The sequence below is a fragment of the Chaetodon auriga genome, chromosome 20 (genome assembly GCF_051107435.1).
Source record: "Chaetodon auriga isolate fChaAug3 chromosome 20, fChaAug3.hap1, whole genome shotgun sequence".
Classification (NCBI taxonomy): domain Eukaryota; kingdom Metazoa; phylum Chordata; class Actinopteri; order Chaetodontiformes; family Chaetodontidae; genus Chaetodon; species Chaetodon auriga.
Genome location: NC_135093.1, coordinates 9,961,609 through 9,987,004, shown reverse-complemented (window position 1 = coordinate 9,987,004; position 25,396 = coordinate 9,961,609). Strand labels below are relative to the sequence as shown.

At 42.2% G+C, this 25,396-nt stretch overlaps 2 protein-coding genes across 3 annotated transcripts in view; one reads left to right on the top strand and one right to left on the bottom strand.

Moving 5' to 3' along the window:
• The first annotated feature begins 676 nt into the window (after positions 1-676).
• fra10ac1 (FRA10A associated CGG repeat 1) lies at positions 677-16,655 on the top strand. The gene is made up of 14 exons (XM_076759163.1): positions 677-769; positions 2,142-2,221; positions 2,512-2,604; positions 3,151-3,196; positions 3,422-3,498; positions 3,648-3,731; positions 3,873-3,957; positions 5,389-5,434; positions 12,536-12,649; positions 13,747-13,789; positions 14,359-14,501; positions 14,701-14,751; positions 15,541-15,625; positions 16,460-16,655. Exons 1-14 carry the CDS (start codon positions 752-754, stop codon positions 16,500-16,502), a joined length of 1,008 nt encoding a protein of 335 aa, XP_076615278.1. The 5' UTR covers positions 677-751; the 3' UTR covers positions 16,503-16,655.
• Positions 16,656-18,400: 1,745 nt separating this feature from the next.
• Positions 18,401-25,396, bottom strand: part of pde6c (phosphodiesterase 6C, cGMP-specific, cone, alpha prime) — a 30,424-nt gene continuing 23,428 nt past the window's right edge. For both annotated transcript variants that reach the window (XM_076759751.1, XM_076759750.1), the window contains 14 exons: positions 25,244-25,393; positions 24,688-24,831; positions 24,288-24,353; positions 23,946-24,101; positions 23,644-23,751; positions 23,344-23,453; positions 23,173-23,260; positions 22,983-23,083; positions 22,749-22,856; positions 22,512-22,575; positions 22,076-22,150; positions 21,882-21,965; positions 20,827-20,980; positions 18,401-20,724 (listed from right to left, as the gene is read on the bottom strand). In XM_076759751.1, coding sequence (XP_076615866.1) covers positions 20,678-20,724; positions 20,827-20,980; positions 21,882-21,965; positions 22,076-22,150; positions 22,512-22,575; positions 22,749-22,856; positions 22,983-23,083; positions 23,173-23,260; positions 23,344-23,453; positions 23,644-23,751; positions 23,946-24,101; positions 24,288-24,353; positions 24,688-24,831; positions 25,244-25,393 — 1,455 coding nt within the window. In that variant the 3' untranslated portion in view covers positions 18,401-20,677. The remainder of the gene's footprint in view (positions 20,725-20,826; positions 20,981-21,881; positions 21,966-22,075; positions 22,151-22,511; positions 22,576-22,748; positions 22,857-22,982; positions 23,084-23,172; positions 23,261-23,343; positions 23,454-23,643; positions 23,752-23,945; positions 24,102-24,287; positions 24,354-24,687; positions 24,832-25,243; positions 25,394-25,396) is intronic.

The window sequence follows — 25,396 nt, the reverse complement described above, 5'->3', positions numbered from 1 at the left end:
GGGTCGTGGAAAAGTCATGAAACACTGGACTTCTGTTCCGAGATGTGGCGAACGTTCACAACTGCCACCCCGATTAACCCAGGGACACAGAAACATTAAAATAGCATAATAGCCTCTTTATTTTCCATCTACAGATCAAACGCCTACGTGCATCCTCTCTATGTTGGCCCTCAGCGGAAATGAACGATATGATACCCGAATTGCCAATTAGTGGGTGTTGTTTGAGGCATTTATTCAGTTGTACCCTTTTTGAATTTAATTTAAAAATAAATTAAATTGTTATTATTTTGTAGGTTATTCACATAAACACAGTTTGCGATGACTGCCCTCCAGTAAATAAATTGAGTAAATTGAAATAATGGGTTGATGGATGGATATGGTTATCCTCATAGGGGTGTTATTACGATGGATAATCATGAAGAAAGCACAACGAGCTTACAAACGAAGTGATAAGATGAATGCAAACCGAAGAACTGGCAGATGATCAGAGGCACATCCTTCGGTAGCTTATAGAGATCCAAATCATTCAGTTTTAATGTCACCAAAACAACATCTGAACTCAAGTGGCCCCAACGACTGGTGTATTAATATTTATGTCATCTTTTCTCAGCAGATTCTCTCAGAATAATTCATGAAGCTAGAAAGGACGTCACCATACTGCGTTCCGCTCCTCTACGTCATCATCCGGCGACTTGCCTCTCGCTTTGTAAACATTTGCCAGCAATTGCTGGAGACTGAAGTGACGGAACTCATGGATAATCTTGTGAAGGTAACCTACATGGTTTAACGTTCAAAAGTATTTTATATGCAAACGTTTGGGCGGATATTTAGCGTTTCGTGTATTTGTTACAAGCCAGTTAGCTAACATAACATTAGCCTAAGTGTTGGTTAGCCTTACCTACGTTACCTGCAAACGTTACTGTCTTCATTCTTGACGGCTTTGCTGGTTACAGTTAAGCTTTAAGCAAAAAGCAGCATTGTACCACACTTCAGATGAAGGACAACATACAAAATAGCACCTCGAGATGTTCCTTATGCCTTATAAAAGCGGATAGTACAGAGTTTGTGCTTCCTTTTCTAGCCTCAGGTGGTGTCTGTGTGTTTAGCGTTCATGGCGCAACTCTGACAGCAGTAAACCTTTCAATAGAGAAACGTATGTACAGCAGTGTTTACAACTAATAGAAGCACGTGTATGCAGACATTGCATGTTGTTGGTCGTTGTTGACACACACACTTTTCCACCTGCTTGTATGTGTATAGTAGTTCTAGGTTTATGTTTACATATCTTTGTTCAGCTTCGTTGTCCTTGTTTTGAAGCTGTAACATTGTCCATTTCTTTCTTTCCTGTATACTGTTCTTGCAACTGTGTGTAAGTACATTGAGAATAACTGGAGTCAAATTCTTTGGATGTGTCTTCATGCAGTATGCACATACTTGGCCAATAAAGCTGATTCTGATTACTACATTGCCAGTTATAGCCTGACTTGTGTGCAGTGGAGAAACATTTGTAAGAGTACTCAGTACCGTGTAAAACTGTCACTCATTACTCTGCATGTGTTAAAATGTAAAGGCCAGGCAAAAAGCAAGGAAGTGAACCCAATGATGCAGACTTAAACAAAAGGCAGGGCAGAAGCAGTTCAGAGGATTTATTTAACAACATAAGGCAACCAAAATGATAATAATAATAAAAAAAAACAAAACAAGGAAGCAGCTCCAGGGAAACACAACAATTATCTAAGAAACAGGAAAAAAAGGGACTCTTACCAGAATACTACAAATTTCCCTGGGAACAGGAAAGCCACACGTAAAGGATGATGTGATCAAGACAAAGGGAAACACGCTGACTTAAATAGACAGGGAAGGAGACGAATCAGACACAGGTGGACATAATCAAACAATCACAGGGGCGGGAAGACACAGGAAGTAAAGTAAGCTTTGACACACGAGGGAGGTGGCTACAAAATAAAATGAAATAACAAAACTAAACAGTCCAGATCGTAACAGCATGCTTCTGAATTCCTGTGGACTTATATAGGCACACAGTTATGCTGTGAGAATCTGCATCATTCTGCAAGCAGGTGTGTTTGTGTGTCTGAGTGTATCACCTGTGATCGGAATGGACTCCTCCTGTGTTTCCTCAGGTGCACGGAGCAGGCGGCTATGACTCTGACTTCAGCGATGACGATGAGCGGGCAGAGTCCTCAGAGAGAGGCCTTAAAAGGTAAAATTAAAGGCTAAATTACAAAGGCTCAATAATATATTTACCAATTTATTCAAATTTTGCTCTTCAGTACTCATGGGATTGTGTATCTGTGCTGACCAAATGCTAAAATGAGTTTAACTGTGTAGGAAGTCTTAAAGGTCATATAAAGGCTAATATATTCTGCATAAACATGAGTGCTTTTTCTACCAGCTAAACTCTTGTCTCCAGTAGCTTACATTTAGACTAATGTTGGCCGACAGCCTCATCCGCCAACATAAACTTTCTGTGTATATTTGTACCTTTGTCAGGAAACGTGAGGAGGAGATCTTACAGAAACCGTTCCAGAGAGGTCGGCACTCGAAGGTGGCTCACCGGAGCTTCCACTCTAATGAGCTGGACAGGTACAATTGCAGTGAGAGTATACGAGTCATTTAATTTTACATTTGGGTTTATCTACAATCACGGCAGAGCTTCCTGCTCGCTTCTGTCATCTCAAAATAATTGTTACTCCTTTGCAGTCAAATGGAATTTACCTGTTCACACAGCGATTAAGGCCAGTTCTGAGAATATATAAGAACTGCCAATAGTGAAATGAAATCATTCAGTCAAAACGAAATTTTATTTGCAAACTGTGTGCTTCTGATGTACGACACAATTAAAATGAGAGAAATCCAATTTTAATTTTCATGTTTGAAAACTCATCATTGCTGCCAAAATTAGATACATTTTCCCATTGTCCTTACATTACCATCCAGAGAAGATGTTTTTTTTTAATTTATGCCTCTCATAAAATCAAATGGGATCGTAATTCCTTTGTGTTACAATAGTTTCCTGTCAGTCCATTGTTCTCACTTTTGATCCATGTTTCAAAAAAAACATTAGGGGGACTTTAAAGAGACCAAGACACTCAAAACAAAACTGAAGCAGCTCATTGTTCTGTTTTTCAGAGAGGAAGCCAGGAACAGAAGAGCCCACCTGATATCAATGAATGCTGTATCCTTTTTCAATATGCTTTAATATGAAATGTATATGAAATGATAGAACACTTTTTTAAAACTACATACATTATGCCTTGGGAAAAAAAAATCATATAGCAGTCATCATGTAAGTGCTTAGTTGCTTTTATTTAAACTGAGGAAGGTGGGAAATTTCAGTTGTTTTTGCATTTCACAGTCTGCAAAAGTAAAAGAGAGACTGACCTTAAGCAGACGTCTCCAGTTTGAGCGGCACAAGAAGTTTGTCGGTGACTACATACTTTATTATGGAGGACAGATGGCCGACTTCAAACGCTCTGCGTAAGTATTGTGTCTCACAGTCGGGCTTGACAACCGGTCATCTGCTGTCACTGAGACAAAGACAATATGTTCACCATAACAGAGCATTGTTCTTATATGTTTATTTGTGATTATAAGCCCTCTCATTTAAGCTTTTCTTTCCCTCTCAGAGCCAAAGACAAAACAGATCTGGATGTGCTGCGTGAGAATCACCGCTTCCTGTGGAGGGACGAGGACGAGGAAGACATGACATGGTGATGGTCCTCAGTCAGCCGTTCATACAGGCTATCGAGTGTTCTTTTGATTATTGTCCTGTTCTTTATGAAAATGTTCTTTAAAGGAATTATAAACATGTGGGCAGTCACTCACTTACTTCTGGCCTTATTCTGTTTCAGGGAAAAAGAACTTGCCAAGAAGTATTATGACAAGCTGTTTAAAGAGTACTGCATAGCTGACCTCAGCAGATACAAGGAAAACAAGGTGGGATGAGTAGATGAAATGACTGAAGCAGAGATGCAGCCGCAGTAGGCGTTTATTAAATGTCAAACAATGTGACAGCACATACAGCAACAGGTGGCTCGTGCCTCCTGCTGATTAAAGACTGCTTTAAGATGCTGAAATAAGAAGCCAGTTTCAAACGAAAGAAAGTAAAGGGTGTATCTGTGCTGTGTGTTAGACACACTAATAATAGCAGAGTACAGGTGACGATGTTGGCAATAGGAGGTAAAAACACAAGTTCTCCTAAGGTGAAGCATAATTATGGAATGTGCAGGAAGAAAATAATTCATTGAGTATAGACACCTCAGCCATCCCAGACACCACTGCCAGGACTTGGCAAGATGATCCATTTTTGGACTGTGCTTCAAAATGACACTAATTGTCCCAGCGGTGTTGCCACGAGTAAAGGTTAATATTTCATAACGCAGACACTAATCCCCACCACTGTTAGATAAATGTTTGGGGTTTGCTGTGTTTTGGCACCGTGCTCTGTCTCCAGTGACCACTGTGCCCATTCTGGTCCGAGGCCAGGCTTTAAAAGTGACAATATTTTAAACCCAAGGGCAGTGTGCTTATGGCTCCCGTGTTTGGTCTGATCACGCTGTACTCAAATATCTTACAAAGTCACGTGATATCTGGGGACTGTCAGGCTGTCAGATCTCTGAGAGATGACATACATATATAGATATATAGCACGTAACACCCCATTTGACCTCATCAGAGGTAATGTAGTTGAAATTATGAACCTAGTCCTCACACCATCAGTCCAGTTGACTCAAAACTTGCCACATACACCCAGATTCCCCTACAAATGAGTCATATTTGTTAATGATTGCAAATGTAGGCGCGAGCTGCATCATTCCCACAAGTTTAGTCAAATTTTGATCAGTTGTGTTGGGTGAATATGTCGGCATGTAGATGAATCCACAGACGGAGATTGTGCTGTGAGAGCTCTATGTAGAGGCACTGGCAAAAATACCAGAGACTGCGCCATCTGTTCTTTGATGCATCATTCCAACTATTGGAGATGGTGCATGCACACCCCAAATTACATCTACAGTAAGCAAAGCATCCATTCACAAGAAAACATGATAAAAATATTTGTAAACAGTATTGACATGAAGATATGTGTTGTATATTTCACATCTGAGGAGATTTTACATTTAGCCTGTCTAATTTTAGACTGGTTCGGCTATTTAACAGCATTCAGACCCTGACGCGCTGAATTCTTCCGCTTCAAATGCTGCTGAATGCTAATGGCTATTCAAAGACTGAGCTGCGGAAGGATTCCTAAATTAAGATTGCAAAGCTTACTTTAAGATTGATCAGATTATGGGAATTTGTGTTGTGTTTCTGGCTGTTTCATTGTAAAGGATTTTGCTAATTTACATGGGTCTTTTTAAATGTGTGCAGTTTGGATTTCGTTGGCGGACTGAGAATGAAGTTGTATCAGGCAAAGGTATGGCAACATTATCCCCATTCTGTGTTTACACATTTCTGTCTGTTTTTTGTATTTTGTGTATACTGCTGTACATTCTTCTTAACTAAAGAGTCCCTGTGACTTAATGAACTCAATTTAGGCAGAATGCCTGTTCAATACGGTTGTTTTCTGAGCGTGCAGTTGATGGACATGATTGTCCCATAATGCAAAGGAAATGGAGGAGCTGCTCACAAACATTAACATCGATTGTAGGTGGCGCTGAAACGGCTCCAAATGATCAATCTTCTGAAAGATTTTTTGCTTTCTGTCTAAGTTTGCAGTCCAAACTTGACTTATTTTGTCATTTCCTTTCAGTAGAAAAGCAGTTTTTTTGTATACTGACTGATAAAACGGTATGCTATGGCATTTAATGTGCATGTAAATACTGTATAGAATTAGTATGCAGAGTGGATTTGGGACACAGCTGCTGCAACCCTGCCCACAAAACAATTTACAATCATCTCCACTAGATGGCGACAGAGATAAAGGCAATTTACACAGCAGTCGACCTCATGCTGTGGACACTTTCTAACACAAGTCACTCCACATCTAAGACTATTATTCAAATATGCTTCTTTCATGTGCTTTTGGTGTATTTGCTTGCCTGAAAAGCATCAAAACCTTTCCCATATTTCACCTTCCACTCAAGTTTTCTTGTTGTTTTCTTGTGGCTCCCAGCGTTCAGGGACTGTTCACACCATTCAGTTATTGACTGGGGCAATTGATCTGTTGGTTCACACAAATGTTCCCTTGTACCTAACATTTGGATTCCTGTTTATGTCTGACGCCCAGAGGAAAACCTCATTCTACCCCTGCACTTGTGATGCGGCCTACTTTTGACAGGTTGGCAGGGCTTCGACGATTACCGTCTGTTAATTGTTTGGGCTTAGTACAACACCTCCACTCTGTCTACTGCTCCTTCTTGTCACAGTGACGAGCATTTATAGGTTTACCTGGAAAGACATATCAGCAACTCGGTGAGGGTAAACCTGCCTTGACAGCTTATTGATATGCCCTGAGCCATACGCACTAATGTTTACATCAGTGTAGCCGCACAAGCAGACACAGTATGTCTGAGAAAGCTGACTAAGCCAATATATTGTTCCAGATTAAGACTGTGTAATCCTGGTCTCTGACAGGTCACCCCCTGTAGCAATACTCTACAGGAAGTGAGATTAGATCAGGTCAGAGACACTTCACTTCAGCTGTCTGTCATTTGTGTACATTAACGATTCCCATAGAAATACTTCCTGAGCACTATTTAGAGCATGTGTAACCAGACTCGCCAGTGAAATCAATGCTAATGTAATCCCATAAGGTGGACCCAATGTCCTCATTCAGGCGTGGAGAAAACACTTAAAAGAGGTTGTGTTGCAAGTTAAAGGTGGAAGAAGTTTATCGTTGAGCTTGATTTGATTAAAGGGCCGTTAAAGTGGATCATTCAAACACAGGCACTCGACTGCAAAATCTGTACAAACTGCAGATGAGTCATCACCGAGAAGGCTTGCTTTGATACTCACTTATTGGACTGAATGTCGTGAGGCTCAGGTGCTGCACTTGTCAGGTGACCAGACTCGACTTCTGCTGACAGACAAAATAGACGTGATTGAACTTTTCCCCAGTTAAACTGATCCTGGATCTCCCTGTAAGGGTCGCTGCACTTCCACTCTGCCGTGGAGACCTTTTTGGAAATCATCTCCATGTCACTTCCTGCTGCCCATGTACTTCAGGTCATGGTGATATTAGACATGTTGACGGCTCTCCACTCAATAGGGCAGATTAGAGGGAGCAGCGACCCTTCTTTTTCATGGCCACAGTGTGATATGAGATGGAGGAATGTGCGGTACTAAAAGGTTTCCATCTCTCTTCCTCCGGAAATTGATATATAGTTGTTTTTAAACAGGTGGAGGATGAGAGAAAAAGATTGTGTCCTTGAATCAAATACGTGAGAGCAGCATCACATGTCATCCTCCTCCCTTTTGTCTAATCCACATTCATACCTCTGATTCACATGAATTCTTCCGGTTGTGTAGGAGGGAAACAGGATGCCAGGAAAGTCCTTGAGTTGACAAAAGCACCCATAGACAAACCTCAAAGGTGCCTCGTGGATTAACACTTTTTAAAGTCAGTGTTCCTTGAAGTCTAACAAAGGTTTCGAATGTTTTGTCTTTCTCACAGAAAGTTCACAAAGCAGATTTTTCTGCAAATCTTTCATCATCGTCCCATCCAGTTTTGATATCTTACGATTCTTCTGATCAGTCAGATAGCTTGAAACTGGTGGCAGGAACGTGTATCCCGTCATCTGCTCATGTGTCTATATGCATCTACTCTATAGCGCTCCCAGTGGTCAAAAATGCCACATGGTACCTTTAAGTCATGTAACCAAAGTCTATGTAATTTCTTTCTTCATCAGCACATGAAACTATGATGGAGCTGTGTTGCCAAATATTATCTGTGCTTCCAATTAAATGTGTTTCTGTAACAGATAAATCCCTCGCTGAATGAGCATGTTGGGTATTAAAATGTGTCTTGAGAGCCTTTTAGGCTGGAGCAGATGCACATGTGGGTTGTAAGACCTGCAGGCTCTACATGCCGAGCCATGTTTTTCTGTGTGTTTCTCTTCTGGTATAAATTGAACTTCAGTCTTGCTGTCAGGGGGAAGTCAAAGGCCAAAGGTAGTTGAGGCCAGACTTATTTTTGTTGGGCCTCCTGTCAAAGTAAATGGAGTATGGTCTTGGCTTATGTAACTCTCCTGTCTTTAAAAAATGGTTTGAAAATGTTTGCTCCCACACGTTTAACTTCAGTGCAGGAATCAGGTTTGACTCACGTCTGCTGCCTTTGTTGAACCAACACTTAGCTGGAGTGTGAGGCCACTTCAAGTCTGCACTGTGACATTATAGTTTTCATAAGTTATTGACTGAATGACCTCAGATTTGAGTTTAATTCTGCTGTTGTGGATTTGTGACGCAGCATTTTTACTCATTTCAACTTGCTCTTGCCTGAGTTTTCTTTCATTTACCTGTCTGATCCTACGTCTGCCCCATCATCAGACCTATTTGTCAGGTTGGTATATAGGATTTAGTCTGTTGAGTTCGAACAGCGTCACGTTCCAATGCACCCTGGCAGTTTCCTTTAATTTTCTGTTTTAAGTAAAATGAAAGTGATAGCCCACTTTAAAGGTGAGATCTTCTCAGTTGCTTTAGCCTGGCCTATGTCCAAATGCAGACAGGATTTGTGCTTTGTAAGGATATCCTGCTGTGCTCTGTTGTGCCAGGCAAAATAAATAAGCCTTGGAGATGTTACTGAATGTATTCTAAGTGTTAGAAGTGATAGCTCATTAGCCCACAGCCCACAAAGCTTTCAGAGTTGCCCAGTCTAACAACAGAGACTGCCAGTGTCTATGTTTTCATTGTTTTAGTGTGTTTATCCACGCATGTAAATAGGGTGTTGTGCATTAAAATCAAGAAATGTAAGTCTATCTCAATAGTCTGCAGAGACAAATGGAAGCCAACACACACAGTAGAAAACATAAACGTAATGCTCTTTGGTCTACTTCGTTAACAGGATGCTGTGGAGTAAATAAAAATAGCAAAATAGAGTGTTGAACTTCGGGTCAGCAGTCTGGACGACTTGTCAATGTGAAAGACAGACGTAAAAAAGGGTAAATTTGATCCACGTGCGGATGGAAAAGAATCAGTCTTTTGGATGCCAGTTACATTCCCAATATTTGAAAAATCTGCCAGCGGGCAGTGAGAGTGGATCGTTCAGTGTTTCCCACAGGCCCAGAATTTATTAAAGGTGGTCGACCCCAAGGAGCTGCAGGGGTAGGGGGTGATGAGTATCAAGAGCTGGCTGGAGAACAGCCCTGAATTCACAAGCAGAATAAGTATTGCACATGAATGCACCATTCTGACAGACTTTTCAGTCAGGTCGACATTGTGAGGATACAAAACTATTGTCTTGGTTGCGGGCAAAACTATGTGTTTGGGCCAAGTATATACTGACAGCACTGATGACTTTTCACGTCAGCTGCTCTTTATGTGGCTTTAGGCGGAGCCATTACGTTCTGCACACTGGTTCCTCACTATCGGTAGAAGTTGATGAGTGCATTTGGCAGCTCCTTGTTGGAAATATGTATAGTTTTACAACAGCAGCTGTTCTGCAAAGCCGTGACATTAAAGGAGCAGTTTGACATTTTGAAATGTACGCTTATTTCCATTATTGCAGGGAGTTAGGTGAATAGATTGATGCCACATTCAGCCAGCAGCTGGCTATCTTAAATTAGTACAGAGATTAGTACTAGACAAAAAGGTGGGGGTGCCTTCATTCTGCAGGTTGCCTAGCAACCCTGTTGTTACAGCAAGACCCCAGGAAGTGACTGTGCCAGATCAGAAAATGGTCCTGCACCTACGCTGGTAGGCAGACTTCGTCACCTTTTGAAGGAGCTTGGCTAGCTGTTTCCCTCTATTCCCAGCCTTTATGCTAAGCTAAGCTAACTGGCACATATTTACTGACTTTAGATTGACTTGTGTCAATCTTCTCATCTAACTTTCATTAAGACTGTGAATAGATGCCTTTCCCCAAAAAGACCAAGTATTCTTTTAAATAAGAGTCTATGGTGTCATAAGGTCTGACCTGTTTTGCCTGTTTGGTCAGCATCCCCTGTGAACTTTACCTGTTAAATTAGGATATTTTCTCAAAAACCACGTCTAGTTTTATAGTGTGTCCTTTTTTAATTGCTGTCCAAGAGTGAATAGAAAGTGAAAGATCACTGGCTCAGGTCACTGCCCTGTGACTTCATCCAGTGAATGTTAATCATGCGGCCATCTGTCCTGCGGTGTATCCGTCTTGATCTCAGGCCGTGGGCTGGTGGCATTAGTGACCATTGACGTAGGAGGACAGGAGTTTCCTCTCTTCACGGGTTTACTCAGCCAACCCGGTGCCAGCTCTTTTCATGGGGCATGTGAGGCTCACGTGATGTGTCAGGATACCCACTACTTATCAGCAAAACGCAGTGGAGATCCTTTATTTGTAAAACTGTCAGCACAGACCCATACAGGAGGTGTAGTATAAAGCTTCTTCTGTAAAGCAGGGATGCTCTGTGGGCACTATTTTAAAAATGTCTCTTCTACCAGTGACTAAAGATGTGCTTATTAGCTTTCACGTGAGAAAATGTGGGACCTGTGGGCTGAAAACTATCAGAAATGTGAATAATTGCTTGCTGACCTTGATTATATTTTGTCTTTGACATTTATTTTCGAAAGTGGTTGTCCAGAAACCGATTTCAATTGACTTCACTCTCCAGGGTTGTGGTTGTGAGTAGCTGGAGGGTCAGACGCATTCACACTCTCCATGTGGTAACCTTCAAATATATCACATTCTTTTATATTCGACACTGAGCTGTCTCTCTGCTGCAGCGAGGGGATTCAGTGCCTTGTTCAAGGGCTTTCAGTTGTGTGTAGGCAAAGCAGAGGCTTTTACTCCCTATCTCTACAGATAAAAGCAGGTATGTGAACATATAGAAGGTGTATTTGATTGACTCTCTTTGTGTGCGCGATGGAGCGAGTAGGATATTGTGGGAGAATTCCATTGCATTTGTAATTGACGTCACTGGTGATGGTGAACACAGGATTCTCTTAGGTCTCCGGGTCACTGCTCATGGTGTCATGTCGGCACCAGGTTGAAAAGATGGCCTTGTCCCAAGTCACACCCATATAGTGTCAGAAAGGACCAGCCATCAAGGATTTAAAGGGATACATTAACATTTGTAGTTTTAAGACATTTTGAATGGAGATAGGTGAACATATACGTATATCTGCTTCCTAAAATGTGATTATTAAGCACTTACATGTCCAAGTTATCAATTCAAGCCATCAAATTGTTGCTGTTTTTCTATGATAAGGAAGTGGTTGATTCATTAATGAGTATAATATTTTGTAAGGCCAGAGGTCTGGTCTAGGTATGAGTCAGACAGTTTTCAAATAAATAAAAAAAAGCCTCAGAAATGAGAAGTTGCCATCAGGCTGAACGATTTGTGCGGTTATGTTGTTTATTGCAGAATCATTGAGGTGAGGAAACCATAAAGTTTGAAATACTGTAAGTAAAGGATCTTGAGGTATCATAAAAACAATGTTGAATGTTTATGGCTTACAAAGGTAAAGGTTGGGTGTTGAAAAACAGAAATCAAAAAAGGAAATGTAGTAACTGTATGCTGTCCACTAGTCCAGAAAAAAGAAATTAAAATACATCTCAGTATTCTGCTTTAAAGCTGCACTGGCACATGGCCCCTAAATTTCAGCTTCAAACTCATATATTTTCTGATTTCATTTTACATCATTGAATATAACATCAGACCCTTGCAAATGAACTGAGCCAACCTCATCAAAACCCAGGACGGGAGCCAGAAGTGTCTTTTTTAGCTGACGTCATCGATCCTTAATCTAATACAGCACGTGAAGGGAAAGTCTGCCTGTTTACAGTCTCAATCTTAGGCAGGTGAGGACCGGCATCACTTTCCTCTCACAGAGTAAGGAGCATTTCCTGCTCCTGTGCCAAGAATGGACCGCTCTGACGCACTCGCTCCCTCTGCTACAATCTGGAGGAACCCCGGAGACCAGATCAATGCCACCTTAAGCTCCTCTAGGGATAATGGGCAGGCTGTGCAGCGGCTGGAGTGAGGCCTGAGGGTGTGAGGGGAGGTGAAGAAGGGGAGATGAGAAGGGGTAGGGGGTTAAGGAGGACGGGGTGTAGAGATAGATGGAGGGGGGAGGCGAGGGACAGCAGCAGGGTTTTGATGTTGCCTGACTGAAACTGAAGTGTTTGCAGATTTATAGTCCCTCATCAGTTGTGTTGTTTTTTATAATTCGTTCTTTGGCTCTATATCATAGATGATAAATCTTTACACACGAAAATATTTGTGCATTCACTTTCATGGTTCTGCGGCTGAGACATCTCTCCACTTGCATACATTGTAGATCGCTGTGGATAAGGGATAAACGGCTAAAACACCACAAGAATGTAAATGTAATTGAAATATGTCTTTTTCTATATGTGCAGTACATCTGCTCTCTGGTCTCCCAGGTCAGTTCCAGTGTGGCAACAAACGTTGTGAGAAGCAGGAAGGCCTAAAAAGCTGGGAGGTGAATTTTGCCTACGTGGAACACGGCGAGAAGAGAAATGCATTGGTCAAACTCAGTAAATACTTATTTTTTCTGCTCATTCTTTGTAAAAGTTTGTATGTGTGTGTGTGTGTGAGAGAGTGTGTGCGTGTGTGTACGTCTGCCTGTGGCCTGGTAGGGGTTCCCGTCTAAGACGTAGCACATAATAATCCTCCTTCAGGTATCATATGCAGAAAATCCTGTTAGAATAATTACCGTAATTGGAGGACCCACCAGTCATAGTGAACTCAGTCAAGCAAGAAATGACAGACTGTTTTAACAAGCAAGTGCAACAGGTCACATCCAGACAAGTTTCTCCTCATCAACTAAAAATGTAATCCAATTTGTAGTAATTCCAAATTCAGTGTTTTGACTGTCATAAATGTTTTGACAGTAATGAAACAGTCTGGTGACCCTGGAGCGTAAACTGAGCGAGGCACATTGGAGAAATGTAATAGATAAGGATGATGTTGCTGCGAATTAATGAATATAAATTGATGAATACATTTCTCAAAACAACTGAGCATTTCAAAGTAACATAGTTTCACATCTCAGTGTGTTGTTATTAACAGACAGCCTGACAGAGTGAAACAGGAGTTCCACAGGGTTCCGTCCTTGGTCCTCTTCTCTTTACTGAAATGATTTACTGACATTACAACCTGGACGAGTTTTCCAGATGCATACAGGTGATAGTGTTATTTATGTGTATGGTAGAATCATTTTCTCAGTTTACACACATTTGTTGCAGCATTTATATTTGGGAGCAACACACATTTAAAGTGAAACTCAGATCTAATGCTCACAGTAATTTCAAGAAAATGTGCTCTGTCACCAGAGGTGAATAAATTAATGCAATTAAGAGATTAATAAATGAAATGATACATTTTCTGGGAAAACTGTTAAAAGGGTTTCTGAATATGAATGTATCTGTAAATTCCTTCTTGCTCTTTGACTTAATCCTGCTCATTTTCCTCACCAAATTCATCTTTATGTATGACCTTGTGAGATGAAGAATAGGTGTGAAGTGCAAGAATTAATGTTACAGGACCTTTATAAATGCTTTAATAATAATGATGAGATTAGAAAGCATTAAAAGCAATGAAAACATTGATAATGATGATGTTTCTGTTCTAGGACTATGCCCTGAGTGCTCTTTCAAACTCAACCACCACCACCAGTAAGCTAACATGCTTTTTACCTTTGAGACATTTTTACATTAAAAATGTATATCTTTTCGCCCACGATGAGTGATTTTTAAAGAGTGTGCACTGGTCTGCCAGAAGTAGGGCAGCTCACCATGGACAGTCAGCACACATTATTTTCTAGCATGCAGGGGTTTAGGATTCAGACCACAGTTTATGTCTCCCATCTGACCTTCTTATCAGTCGTGATTGTAGTATATCAAATTTTGTTATTTTTACAAGTGGAATCTGGACACAGCTGAATGTGATAATGTAGCTCGAGCTGGTTATGGATGGAAATCTGAATAAAGATTGCTGTAATCTGCAAAAGTTAGGCTTTAGATATGTGATGCCAAGGCTTTCTCTCTCTCCTAGTGTTCCAGCAGACTTTGTGGCAAAATGTATGGAAAGCTTTCATGCATTTAAAGTTCTAGCCAAGATTAATTCAAAGGCCTGTGAAAGTGCCTTTGGCCCTGAAGGAATTCAGGATGTCTTCCAAATAGTGATATAATTGGCTGCTTTATAAGGTGAGTGCATCTTGTTCACGGTGTGAATCTGTTTGCAGGAGGAAGGAGGTGAAAGCAAAGCCTAAAAGGTTATCAGAGGAGAACAAGGAGCCACTACAGAAGAAGAAGAAGAAGAAGAAGAATAAGAGGAGGAAGAGATCGTCTTCACACTCCAAGAAGCACAAACACAAGAGGCACAGAGGTAAGACTCCTCTCTCCAACTCAACTGTCCCATTAATTAGGCCAGTAATCTCATCAGATGCGAACAGCTCGTGGGAGCAGCCTTGTTTATAATTTGTTCTTGGAAATGATAGAATTTCCATTTTTATCTTGTGTTTAACATTATTGTTCTGTATCAGCTCCCTTTTGATTAAAACGTGCCTTATTTTCTGACTCTACAGATCGCTCTGCCTCTTCCAGCAGCTCAGAAGACTCACAGAACTCGGACAAAGGTAGCACTCATAACTCTCTCACACACACACACACACGCTCAGAAGTACCTCCCACATTTAAAACACACACACACATTGGGCAGTTTATGATCTACCTCCCCCAGGCCTCCAGACCATGACATGTGAAAACACCCTCACAGTCCTGTTTGGAAACCCATCCATTAGCCCTGTAGTGAATAGTAATAGACCGACAGCAGGTCTGCTTTTTCTCAACCGTCTTACTCCCAGTTCCTCTCAACTTTTTGGCATTCTTCCTCGTCTTTTTGCCCTTCACTGTGAGCAGCATGAAATGAAGTATGTCTTTGCCCCTGTGTCCCTGTTCTGTTTATTCCAGGGTCTGTCTGGATGGATGGATGGGTGGTGGGAGGGTGAAGTAGAACACAAAAACTACATTTTTAAGTCCAGAGGTTATTTCAGCATGCGATGGAACCAGAGGCACTCTCACACTTTCTTTCTTTCTTTCTTTCTGCTTTTGTCTCACATATTTGAGGCGGTTGTTGAAGGCTGAACTTGATTAAGTGTAGGAATCTTAGAGAATCGTGTAATTAGTCCGCGATGCGTTCAAGGAGAGTTAGGAACTTTAAGGTTACGTAGCTCTTGTTCTCCTGGAAAATGGCTACATCCGACATGGGGACTGGTGAACCCATAATTAGTGTTTTGCACAACGTGATATGGTTTGGCTCTGGTTAGAGGGCAAACATATGCTGCTGACATTAAAACTGATGAACAAGGACTGTTGGTCGACCCAGTTTTCTCATCCTGGAAGTCTGACTTTCTCTCTTCCTGTAGACTCTGATGCTGGTGATGAGCCAGAGGGCCAGTCAGAGGCCGACCACTGGCGAGGACCCGCCCCCGCACTGGAGGAAAAGTCAAGGTGAGGTTAACAGCTAATGTTCACATTAAACCACACCCTCTCAGATGCTTTAAGACCATCAGAGACAGTCTAATCACTTAGCCTACATATGTTAGCGATCTCTATATAGCACAGCATGCAGACCACTTTGGCACCTTGCACAAAGCTGTCCTGAACTGTCAGGGAAGTCACCAGAGCTTAACCTGCTCCTGTCACGCTTCTCCTGACATTTGGATATCTGCTCTCAGAAAGATCTGGTATTAGTGAAAATGTCAACAGTAAGAGACAGTGTTTATTCAAGCACACACACGTACACACACACACACACACACGAGTAAAACTCTGATCTCTAGACAAAACACTTTAGATAGTATGTAATGGTAACGCTTCTGAACCGTTGCACTGGCTCCAAATGACTTTAGCACAGCATTGATCTGATCCTGTGAGTCATGGTTCGATGATTTGTGTAACGATAATGATGTCGGAGAGGAATATCATGTCTTATTTAAATGTAAACACAAGTATCACATTCATACCAGCTGCTTTGATATATTCAGTTGAGACGAGTGAGTACATTTAATGCCTTTCTGAGTTATTCTTGCCTTTGTTTAAAAAAGGTCTTTTTTTTGTTGCCCGTCTCTATTTATTTGTTTGTATTCTGTGCCGATGCTTGCTACTCCACATCAAGTCGTATCATCTAGAGCTTGAATAAAATGTAAATGAAATAAAAAAAAGCATAGCGCTAACACTGCCAGAGTTAGTCAGGGGCCACCCATACAAAGAATTTAAGTCTGTGTAGCGGCGTGCATGACAGGAACTAACACTTCTGTGATTTTGTTTGTTTTATGTGTCTAGGGAGGAGGAGTTTGATGAATACTTTGAAGACATGTTTCTTTGACTGCTGGTATCAGCGGCAACCCTGCTGTGGCGACGCTTCCTTCTGTGTGCCGCTGACATTAAGCATGTTCTGTTTGAGTCTTGTGTGCGTGTAGGTCTCTTTGACTGTATGTTTCGGTACTGCTACAGAAATAAACTTCATGTTTATCCTGTACCTGTCAGAGCCTTTATTTTACGTGACTGTCACCACACTGTTTCAATCCCACCACTATCATGGTGGATAATAATTGAAAATATTTATAGCCATGGTAGCACCATGGCTCTAGAGTCCACAGCTGTGGCCCAGACTGAAATGACCCCACTACTTTTGGATGGCTTGCCATGGAATTTGGTGTCAGACATTTATGTTCCTTTGGGATGAATTGTAATTAAAGTGATTCCACCGAAAAACTAATGACATTCTCATTAGCCTCAGCAGTACTTTGTGTTAAGTGCTAATTACTGTTAGCATGATAGGAACATGGTAAGGTAACCTGTTTAACATCAACATGTTAGCATGCTAATGTTAGCATTCAGCTGAAAGCACCGGTGCAGCTTCATGGAGCTGTTAGCATGGCTGCAGACTCTTAGCCTCATTTTAAAATGTCAGAATGACCTCATTAATTAAACCTGTACTGTAGATTTGGCACATTTTTTGGTACTCTTTCTCGTGTGACACAAAGTCAGTGAACTAGTCGTACAAAAGAGCCAAACACTGCTCTTAAAAACACAACAAGGATTAGCTGGAGGTGTCTGTCTGGCCAAGGGCAAATTGAAGAGCTGCTTTCATTTCAACTTCCACAGAAGGAAACTGCGTGAGGTTGCTGGGAGATTATAGACCTTGGCTTAAATAAAGGCAATTACTTTACCCCTTCCTGCTCTGTCTGCCTCGTAACTTCTCTGCTTTCTCAGGAGAAGTCACTTACTGTGTGATTCATGGCAACATAAGCTAAGGTTAAGTGTAGCGAACGGTACATCGAATAATAACAGCCTGTTGTTTTTGAGCGGCGGTGGGTCGTTATTTGGCCCCTGGCTGTACTTGTACACCTGGATGACCTCACAGTTGATCGATTGTGTTGTCAACACTCTTGCCTTCACATTTCAGGCCCTTACCAATGTCCTGAGAATTTATGAATCCCAAATAACAACTGAATTTAACTCCATATCATGTTTTAACATGCATAAAAATGCCCTCATAGAAATATCAGTAGTGTTTGGTATGGTCTTTCAACAAAAAAGTAGAATTAGCTAGTTTAAAATGAACTACTCTTATGTGTGCCAGAGGTCTCAAGTTCAAACATCACACTTCTTTAAGTTGCGTACTGAGCCACAACTGGCTTTCAAAGTAGTTGCAAAATCATGCACGTCTTAAGAGTTTAGGTGAGCATTGAGACGCTTTCTGTTTTCACATTCATCAGATGAAAGTGAAAACAGCCTTCCAGTGTCAAGCTCTGCACTTGCAACATTCTCCACAGTGAAGTGAAGGAAGGAAAACACATTTTTCAGTGGAGGGGTTTGACAGTCAAAGTTTGAGTGAGTGACGTTTGTTGTCTTCTAAGTGACTGTATACTTAAAATGATGACAAAACACCACACAAACTCCACTTTTCTGCATGCAGCATCTGCAGAGAGGACACTGGGGTGTTGATCAGCATGACCAGACAACATTGTATCAGGCAGGGATCAGAACCAATCCACTGATCCTCTTTCCCCCGAGGCTCATCCAGCTTTGGAGCCTCTAAGATCCCGGCACGATACGTGACTAAGAACGAGCGCTGTCGCAGCTAAGCCCAAGGTTTCACTCTAAGAGTTCATTCTCACTCTCTAACCTTCATGTGCATGTCGGTTGGGTGTGAACAAGAGATAAAGTGTACCTTTGTGTGTGTGCTTTACTGTCATATCGAGAAAAGGCGATTCTCTCTTCTCACACCTCCATAAATTCCTTTATTTGCTTACACATATTACATCTCATGACACATACATACAGTAGAGGACATTTCATACGTCAAATGATAGGTTTCTAATGTCTGAATGACACTGATGGGATAAAGTACACAGTGCATTATTTGGTATCTCACAAAGGATCCTTGATGGAAAAGTAAGGTGCCATTTTTTTTTTGTATCGCTGGAGGCAGAACTGGTGGTGTAACCACCCATGTAAATGTGTGCTGCAGGAACAATGAGGTAAATGCTTGAATCATTAAAACATATCACTTGGGGGTTGATTCAGTGAATGTTTTTTTGCACAGTTTTGGCTCCAGTAATCACAACAGCACCTCGCTTCACCTCAAGCAGCAGAAGAGGAGTTTCCAGGTAGTCCCAAAGCCATTCTGATAGGATTAAGTGCCTTTGATTGATGCCCCGTTGATTAGAGGAGATGACATTGCGTAACAGGAAGTTGAGAGCTTGCCTTTGCACCCAGGAGGGACATTGCTAAAAGTGTTTCAGAAAGTCCACAGGGGTAGGTTGGGGGGGGGGGGGGGGGGAGAGGGTTGTGCTGTCAACTCAGATGCCTGACCAGATCAAGTTCACTTCAGGCTTGCATGGAGATGAGTTTTGCTGAGATTCACTCTGAGTTGACATCAAACAGTCAGTTATTGCGTGATTCATCACTCCGTTGCATCAGCGAAGAACGAAGCCTGTATCGTCGTACAATCGATGCTGTAGCTGCATCCGCCATATTTCAAACACAAGTCGCCCGCACGTACATTTAAGGCTTTGGTAGCCTGGTTTACCTCCTCTGTAAGAAGGGTATTTAAAGTCTAAAGCTGTTTGGATCTCAAACGCTGGCTGGCAATCAAATCAAATCCCATCAAATCTTCTTACAGGAGAGGTAGATCTACTGTGCCCTGTTTGCCTGACTCTCTTGCCTCCTTAGAAGAAACAAAGGTTGCTTTCACTGTGCGTCCTTCAAATCACTTTTATGCTTCACATATTCTTAAGTTTACACAATTTACAGTTTACAAATGCTATGCAATTAACTATATACACGTGCAATCGTGCACTTTTAACAGGAGTTATCTTTTTTGAATTGACATGGATTTGTAATTTTTGCTCTAAACATAATTATTATGTATATTACCTTTATTTATTTTTTTCCAGGTCATTGGACCTAAAGATAACAGGTGTTTTCCAAAGCTGACAATAAAGTTTTCACATTTTGTCGACTCACAACGCCCTCTCTCACAGCTCGCCTCAAACCCTCCAATCCATGAAGACAGTTCAAGTACAAAATTCTCAGACAAAGAATCAAAAAAATACATACGTATGTAGATAGATTGCATATTAAAATAAATATACTCTTCCGCGACTCATCGGCGCCCTTTGAGGTAAGAGAACGTCAGCCCTTGTTTGGCTGAGCGTTATCACTCGCTGTAGCATCTGAGCTTCATGGTTTGTTACGCAGCATTAACAGATGCTTCAGTTTTCAAGGAATACATTCCACAACTCTACTTTAACTGTTCACCAAAAAAAAAAAAAAAAAACCCAGATCCCTGTTAGGTACAAAGTTACATGGTTATTGTGCCTGCCTGCCCTCCATTCATGGCCCGCCACTGCCAAAACAGCGGCAGCTAAGTGCATTGTGCAACTATAGTACTACTATACTGTGTGTGTGACTGAACCCTGTGTGAAAACTATTGCCTTGGCATGTATACACCCCACATGCAGCCCCCTATTTCAGCTTTTTATATTAAGAGTTTGTAGCTGTGCTTTTCAGCTTGACCTGGAACATCTGTTTACAGCTTTTGGGCATATCCAACAATGGTCTTAAACCAGACATGTAAGAAATGTCTCGAGTGTAGCTACGCTAGGAAATATCTGTTGTCCATGTATAAGTTGGGTTTCAATTGTTCATGGCAGAGGAAGTTTCAAACACATCACGTCCTCTGAGTCATCTCTCGCAGTCAGAGTCCCCGACATTACTTCCTGGTGATGTTTCTGACTCTTCCCTCCTTGGATTCTTGACTACACTAGACTAAAGTTAGGCTAGACTGAACCAGGCCAGAACAAACAGGGCTGGACTGGACTGCACCAGAGCAGTGAGCGCCTAACCAGAGAGAACTACGCCGGTGTAGATCAGACCAGACCAAACTAGCCCAGTCAACTAGACTAGTTGTCTAGACCAGAAGAGGCTAGCGTAGCCTAGATTAGTCCTAACCAGACCGCACGAGTCCAGATCCAGATGTGCCGGAGGAACTTAGCAGATGGTGCAGGTCTTTGACTTCCCTGTCTCGCCTCCTCCAGCTAGATGAACACAGAAATTAAAAAAAGAAGTATTGATATAGTATGATCCCTCAATCAGGCCATTAATTGGACCAATGGACACAGTTTAAGTTTTATTTTTACCTTTCTTGGCTTCCTCTTCTTCCAGTTTCTTCTTCTCATCCTCAATGGCCTTCATCTTTGCATTGTACACCTCTGCCAGCTCGTTCCAGTGTGCCCTGTTGTTGTTCAGGCCATCAAACATGGGCTGGATCTCTTTGTGGAACCTGGAGAACTCCTGATAAACGAAAGAAAACACACTGGATGGAGGCCTGTGTCGTTCACATCACAGGACACACATGCAGAGGGGCGAGGAAATTTCGTTTTGCAAATACATGGTGTGCCTCTTAGACCAGAGGTCCACAGGGACGACAGACACATGTTCACAGTTACGCACGTGTGTGTTCTTGTCCAAAATACCATCCTGACACACTGACAAACAGCTAACAGACATTCCCTCTGTGGCCAGCTGGGTTCAACAGGTTCATATCTGTACATCCTCATGGCTAAAGCTACATCAACATGTCTTTAAAGCTCATAATGAGGCTGTATGAGAAATTGTTGAACTCAAGCTCATTTTCACGGGTTTTTTCTTTTATAAATTAGACTGCAATACAACTCAAGTGTGCATGCGGGTTTGTGTTAGTTATTCAGCTCTCGGCTTCACCTTTCTGACACAGTCAAATGAGTATTTAATGCACAGCTGGGGCTTAAAAATGAATGTTATTACCTTGAAAATAGAAGTCACACTTTAAACTATGGAGTAAGGTTAATGACTCGGTTATTTTTACAGTTGAGCTGATATTCTCTGAAAGTATCAAAGTCGGTTAAATTGAACGGAATCATAACAACTCGTGGACAGATTATGGTTTTTATGGTGCTTTGCTTCGCTTTGCCAAAAACCTAAATCACATACAGGGTGGATTAAATCATTACACCCCTCTTAAACTGTGGGTGTGTTTAAATTCTAGCAGTTGCAGATTTGTTGCAACACTGAGCGCAGGCCAGAATCCAAAACTCCAAATGTCTTTTTTCATGCCTTGAGATCCATCTTTAAAACATCGCCTCCCCTTCCTTGTTCAGAACACTTTTTCTGAGGAAAAATGGTGGAGCTGTGCAGTGCAAGAGCTGTTCGTTACCTTGTATACAAAGGAGCACACAAAGTCGATGAAACCGCACTGCATCTTGGGCAGCTGTTCGGCACAGTTTCTGTCCATCATGGGCTGAGCGGGACAGAGGAGAGAGTTTCAGATGACAAACAATCCTGAGAGAGCTAAAGAAATGAATAAACCATGTGAAATGAAGACCAGAGGAGAAGGCACGGGATGCTTACAATTGGTTGCTGGTCCAAAACACTTCGCTCCAAATCTCCTTGTTCCCAGAATTCAGCAGCGACCATCAGAGCCACCTGGAGAGGGACGGACGGACAAACACAGGAACAAAGAATGATACAGGGACATAAGAGACAAATGTAGGACAGAGAGGATGTAGCCAAAAATGAAAGACATTTCACTATCAGCATTATTTTCAGTCCATTCCAACCAACAGTAGTTACAGTTAGTAGTATGAAGCTTGTTTTGGACCTACTGTAAAGCTATGCATATATATGTAAACTGAGTGTTATCCTGCCTGTCCTCAGTCATCTGGTCTTAGCAGAACAAACTACATGAGTGTCTCAAAAATGACTCCTGTGCATTCTGTGTATTGATTTGCTTCTTCACAGTATATTCTTTTATCAGCCTGTGTGAAAGGCCGTGCAGGCCACCCACCTTGCTCTGTACCTCCCAGGGTTTGGTGATAGCTGACAAGTCACAGCCTGTCATCATCATGGCCCTGCAGGTGAGAGAGAGGCAGTCAGGGGACAGAAGATGACTCTCTGCTACTGGTGCTGATGGCTCACTAGGGTCTGTTGTTGCAGAAAGCTTCTTGCAAATATATATTTCAAAGTGAACTGGACAGAGTTTCCTCAAGAGCTGCGCTATCTTCTGCTTGAATCGGATACATACATGACGATTTCCTTCCTGGTGGGGTTGTTGGAGACAAAGCCAATGGCCTCTTTTTCATCTGTCATCGGCTCCGTGGCATTCACAATGTTCTGGAACATGGTTCTCTTCCTGTGTGGGGGCAAAAGAGATGAGACGAGATGGTCAACGGAACTATCTGATTCCAGAGCGTGCTCAGTCAGCCAAAAGAGGGACACAGACGAACACTGACCGAGTGCAGCGTTTCAGAAAACCTACTTGAAGTAAAGGGCCAGGTCAGTGGCGATGATGCAGACGTCAAACAAGTGCTGCACATGCTCGAACTGGCGCTTCTGGAGGTTGCAGAAGATGTTCAGGCTCTGCGAAAGACAGTGACGAGTGGTCAAACCGTTAAGTACACCGTTTCAGTCAGACATTTCTTCATTTATTGTCCATGAATGTGCCATACCTCGTCAGCCATGAGCACCTTGCTGAACTCCAAATGGTGCCTCTCCATGATGGAGGAGCCATGAAGTTTAGCTAGAGGAGATGCACTCCTGCAAAATGCAAAAGGATTTTAAGATAAATTGACATTGCACATTAATTTCCTCCATGCACAAAACAAAATATCTTGACTTGCTTTGTCTGGTAGAGGTTGTTGGTCCCCCTGTGGTCGATATCGTGGCAGAAAGCAGCAGCCACCATGGCAAAGGCATCTAGATCAGAGTAGTACTTCCTCAGCCTCCCTGTCTGTGGCCAGAAGAGACAAATCCTGGATTATTATGAGCGGATATGTGTGGTATAGATTGTGACCTTCTAGAAAAAAGCATGATTTGTTTGTGTGAACTACATTTTATAGACGCGACTTTGAATCCTGCTCCTGTTAATCTGGAAGCTCTAGTGTTTCGTGTGGAGGCAGTGGATGCTGTGCAGCCGTTACCTGCAGCAGGCAGAACATGGTGTGGCCTACGTTGAAGCCGTGCCTCCAGTTGTGGTAGGTGATGGCACGGTAGCCCTTCCTCACTGTGTACATCCATTTGGTCAGCGTCTGAGGTGAGAGAGAGGGAGGGAGGGAGGGTGGATTCACAGAGCAGAACACAAGAGACTTGTCGTGTATTTTACAGAAATCCTAATAAAATTCCAGATTTTCGCAGAAAACATACTGGGATATTCTCCGGATGATAAGGACCATTTGCACCACCTGCACCATTAAGAGCGTCCAGTTACATTCAGATGACTCACCTCTGCTGGAACTTTAAACTTCTCAATAACTCCGAGCTCAAAGAACATGCGAATGCCGGCTTTGATGAGGTCAAACTCGGTGACGGGGAAGTCGCTGAAGGAGAACAGGTACAGACTCTCTCCGTTGACATTGTCAGCTGGCGGGCAGGTTGCTTTCTGAACAAAAACACAAGACATCCATGAATGATTTAATACTCGAGAAGAGCAGACGACGCCATGATTACAATGTCTCAAGATAGTCCCAAAAAGTTCTCTCATTCATACATTTATTTGGTTTGCTGGTGCTTCGACAAGTGCGTAATAATCTTATGTAAGTGTCCTGAAGATTTAAACAAAACATACCAATAGTTTGTACATCTCTTTCTGGTCGCAGTCTTCAGGCTCTGCGTCAAACTTCTCTTTGGTGTTCTGGTGACAAAGGAGAGAACAGTCACTTATAGCAGCATTTACATTCAACCCATGGACACGCAAAATGTTTTAAAACACTTCAGACAAGTGCTGCAAGCTGTAACCTTGTACACCACAGTGCCATCATCCAGAATGTTGCAGAATGGATAAGTGATCCACCAGACCTTTCATTAGTCCCCTAATGGCTGCTATTGGAGGACTGCTACTCAAAAAAGTATTTGCAGTGGATTAACCTCTGACTGCCTTTAATTCCTGCTTGAGTGGCCTGTTGAGGAAATGCTGAGAAATATCAAAGGGGAAAGGAAACGTGGAGGACAAGCACGTCGATACTGACCAGAATGGACTGCATCTCATCTTTGGTGCATCTGGTCTGGTACATGAGCATCTCCTGGGCAATATCTTTCCTGTGCTCCATACGGTTCAGCTTGTCGTAGGTGTCGCAGTTCAGCACCGACCAGCCCAGGAACTGTGTCAGGGCCTGATACAGATGAGAGTGAGGAAGAATGAGAGAGAGGAAACACCTCCAAACAGGAAGCACCAGAGCTGCAAACCCGTCATATCACCCTGATGTGTTTCTAATATTTGCTGTCATTAATTAAGCTAATGAATGCACTGAGTGGCAAATATTTCTAGATGCTTTCCCACACTTAACACATGGGTGGATCTACAGCACTCTTAATATCTCAAAGCATTATAAAGTTACTGCCGTTTTAGGACCTCTTCTTCATTAACATGCACAGTTATGCTGCAACAGGCTCCAAAATCAGAACAAATCTTTCCTTTCATGGAGGAAACCTGCAGTGCGGAGTGTGTCTACACACAGACAGACACGAAATCCCACGATATGACACAGTGTATGACAGGAGATAAAAGGAGAGCACGCTGCTGACCTCAGTGATCTGCTCATCATGCTCGTCAAACGGTTTCCCATCTTTCCTGTTGAAGAAAGTGGCAATGCCCACAATTTCTTCCTTTTTGTTGACAATGGGAAGCGACAAGACGTTTTTGATGACAAAACCCGTTTCATCCACAGCCTCTTTCTG

Bases quoted from the DNA above. Each gene is read 5' to 3' on its own strand.
- fra10ac1 (XM_076759163.1), top strand. The intron at 3,499-3,647 runs GTAAGTATTGTG...TTTCCCTCTCAG, and splicing joins GCCGACTTCAAACGCTCTGC to AGCCAAAGACAAAACAGATC. The intron at 5,435-12,535 runs GTATGGCAACAT...CTGGTCTCCCAG, and splicing joins TGAAGTTGTATCAGGCAAAG to GTCAGTTCCAGTGTGGCAAC.